General features: G+C 33.0%; 1 protein-coding gene across 1 annotated transcript; it reads right to left on the bottom strand.

The window, feature by feature from the left end:
• Positions 1–278: 278 nt before the first annotated feature.
• On the bottom strand, positions 279–3,343 carry LOC120077639 (60S ribosomal protein L37a). The gene is made up of 5 exons (XM_039031589.1): positions 3,213–3,343; positions 2,229–2,268; positions 1,027–1,115; positions 859–941; positions 279–540 (listed from the first exon to the last, which is right to left on the bottom strand). The coding sequence occupies exons 1-5, from the start codon at positions 3,213–3,215 to the stop codon at positions 477–479; spliced, it is 279 nt and encodes a 92-aa protein (XP_038887517.1). The 5' UTR covers positions 3,216–3,343; the 3' UTR covers positions 279–476.
• Between the last annotated feature and the right edge of the window lie 293 nt (positions 3,344–3,636).

The raw sequence follows: 3,636 nt of genomic DNA, 5'->3' as shown, positions 1-3,636 counted from the left end.
AAAACTTGCACTTTATTGTGTCTTGAACTTTAAGAAAAGGACCCAGTAGACACTTTCCCGAGTGCTTATTAGACATCAATTTAAAGTAGATGAAATAATGAAAGTTAACAGACCTAGTAGGCACTTTCACGAATTCAAGAATTATATATATTAACTTAACTGTTCAGAGCCTAAACCTATAACTTCAAAATCACGAATTTAGAAAAACAATTATGATGTGGACAATAACACAATCTCCTAGCAATCTGAAAAAGGTTTTGTAAACAAAGGCAGAGAACTAATACGTAAACTTGAGCAAAACTCCATTGACCATCAATAGAAAAGTGGCCAACAGTATAAGAAATAAAGAAAAGGTTCAGTTCAGTTTCAATTAACTTTAAATAACTAATTCCCACAACATTGATATGAAGAGAAGTAGAGAGGGAGCAATCTTTTTCCTCGGAAAAAAGGGGTGAAAATGTGCAAATGAAGATGGCTTAACTTTCAGTCTGCTCTCTCAGCCTCCTAATAGTGCTTCTCACTGTCACGGCACTAGCAGTGCTGTCAAAGGTACCAAAAATAACATCAAAATCAAATATATTTATTGTTAGTTTGTAAATTTGGTATCTATGATTTGAACAAAGTTAGAATTTAGTCCTTATGATTTGATAGAACATCATAAATGGTCTCTATAGTTCAGTAAAACCGATCCCTGTGCAATATCTCTTTATGAGGATTTTATCAAACCATTTGTCTAAATTCTAACTTTCTCCAAATCATAAAAACCAAATTTAAAATTTAGCCTATATTTATATAACAATAACAATAATAAAAAGAAAAAAAAAGGACCAAAGAAAATTTTAAAAAACGTAGCATTACTTGAGAGTGTAGGCCCCGCCAGCTTTCACTTTACCACAATCTTTGCAGCCCCAAATTCCAACTGCTTTTCTCTTAACTGCATACTGCAATGGGGAAACATATAATTGGAACATGAACAAGTGACAAAGAAATTAAAACTTGGGGTAAAAAGAGAGGACAACTACTTGCCTTTCCACAGAACTCACAGAAGTACTTGCTGTGCTGACTGACTTCCATCTTCTTGATCTGTTTTCTCAGACTAGCACCATATCGGGTACCTGTTGCCAGCGAAAGTTAAGAGAAGAAGAAGAAAATAGAATGCAGAGAGATCTTCATGACTCAAGCAATATGGTTTGTTGATGATATTGATGTATATCATGCCATATTTCACTTAACATTTTAAGGTAATAATTTTACTACCAAAACCATCAATTAACGGTGCCATGTATAGCAATGTACATATCAATAAAATATAATTAACGGTAGGTATTTCTGTGAATAATTTTTTTAACAGTTAATTAGATTAATAATTAAGTTATTTTTCTTCCGACTAAGTTGTACATCTTGTTATTAGTATTAACATTTATATTGGAATTAATAGATGAGATTTTATGTATGGGAGATATCGATTCATCCTTAAAATCAATGTTGAACCCTTCGATTTATGGATATATTTGACACATATTGACAGATCACTTCCATAATCAATCCCAGACAAAGCAATTCTTTATTAGTTTGATTTCTACGGAAGACATTTCTCACTCTTTGATTCAAATAATTTTTGTTACTTATTACTAAATCTTTAAGGAGCTGTTTGGGGGTCCAAAATGAGATGGTATATCCCCACATCCTATAGCATCTCAGTGTTTGGAGGCCCATTATCCTATCTCACCCATTTTAATTGTTTGTGGGCCCATTTTCAGAATGTGTTTTGTTTCTCACCGTCATTTTCCTTCCGTGTATCGTATATCATCTCAGTGCTTGAACATACACGATTATATTCGATCGTTCATACTCGATCAGAACTCTCAAGACATTAGAACTCCCCAGACATCAGAACTCTCCACATCTTATATCATTTCATCGCCCCAAACAACCCCTAAAGGATGACTTTTCTAAGATGAAAACTCAGGAAAACTACTGCATGAAAATACAGCTCAGACAGGAGATTAGGATAGTTTTTGTAAGAACCAAGAAATTAATTGAACATTCTTTGGATTGCATATACAACCTATGGAAGAATAAGAAGTAAATGGCTTCAGAATGGACTAGATGCAGAATAACGATAATGGGAAACAATAATGGAAAAACAAGCATTCTCTGCAGAAACCGGTTATGTACGTACAAGATACGAAACTATAAATCATAAATCGAAATTTCAAAATATTTACCATATTTTCCAACAATGCCTGCCTTCTTGGTTCTCTTTGTCTGTGAAGAAAAGAAAGACACGAGTTTAAAACTTTTCTTATCCAATGAATATGAATGAAATAGTCTAATTTCACCAAAAGAATTTTAAGCATTTCATTTTCCATACATTGTAAGAAATCCAAGGATATTAGAGCAGGAATGTGGGCATGGGGGGGTAAATGAAACCAACTAATTTGGATCTCGAAGTATCGAGAAATGCATAAAGGTGTATATGAATTACGTAACAAAGCGCGACGAAAACTTCTAAGCAACAGAGCAAGCAGCACGGTTCCTGCCGATCTCTTGGCATATTTCCATAGTCCAACAATATGAATTACCCCCATACTTCGAATACAAGCAAATTGCATCGGAAAACACTTAATCCTTTTATAGAGCATCATGAAATCTATCAGTCTATCAGACAGTCATGACAACTAAAATCCTACAGATAATAACCACCTTTGGAGTTCAACACGGTTGTGAAAGATAAAACTCAAAACCAAAATACTTGTGAGTTGGGACTCGTGATACATTTACAAATTCTAAGACCTATTGCATTCTCTTTTTCGTAGCTACAAGCTACGCTGTATGGGTAATACTATGTCACCAATTTCAGTTCTTACTCTTAATGGGGGGAAAATGGTAACACAAGCTCGATCTCTCAGGTTGTCTTCAATCAGAAACTAACAATGCAATGTTCCAGTGCCCATTGAAAACTTAACAGCAAACTCGAATCATGACGATAAATCATAAAATGGGAAAGAACTTAATATTTAAAAAAACGAAAAAATCCTCAAATTATTCAAGAAGACAATTTAGTTTCCAATAGTAAGAACAAAGATAAAGCATGTCCAACAGAAAAATACGAACAAATAAAGTGAATAATTATCAGAGAGAATTCTTAACGGAGAAACACAGATAATCGACAACTTAACGCGCCAATGAATCGAAAGAAGAGAAATTACCATTGCTGCTTGGATGACCACAAGATCTCCGGAAGAAGGTTTGGCGGAAGTTGGAAGAACTTGAACCAGAGAAACCCTAGAATAGAATTTTGTTCGTTTTTTTTCTTTTTTAGAAAACAACTTTTGTTCTGTATTTTGAGTTTAGTTTCGGTTTAGTATCTAAGTTTCAAAATATTATACATTTAGGATCAGTTTAGTAATTATTTTTTTATTATTATTTTTTAAAATTAAACTTATTTCATTTATATTTCTTACCATGATTTGCATTTTTTTTAAGTACAATGATTGAATTCTTAGCTAAATTCCAAAAACAAAAACACGTTTTTTAGTTCTAAAATTTTGAGGTGGAAGTAGAATCCATAGGCTTAATTTTCAATAACAAAAACAAAAAGGACTAGTTGCATAAATGAAATTCAAGCAAAAA

Source organism: Benincasa hispida, chromosome 5 (assembly GCF_009727055.1).
Source record: "Benincasa hispida cultivar B227 chromosome 5, ASM972705v1, whole genome shotgun sequence".
Taxonomy (NCBI): Eukaryota; Viridiplantae; Streptophyta; class Magnoliopsida; order Cucurbitales; family Cucurbitaceae; genus Benincasa; species Benincasa hispida.
Note: the sequence above shows the minus strand (reverse complement) of the source record. Positions and strands in the feature narration are given on the sequence as shown.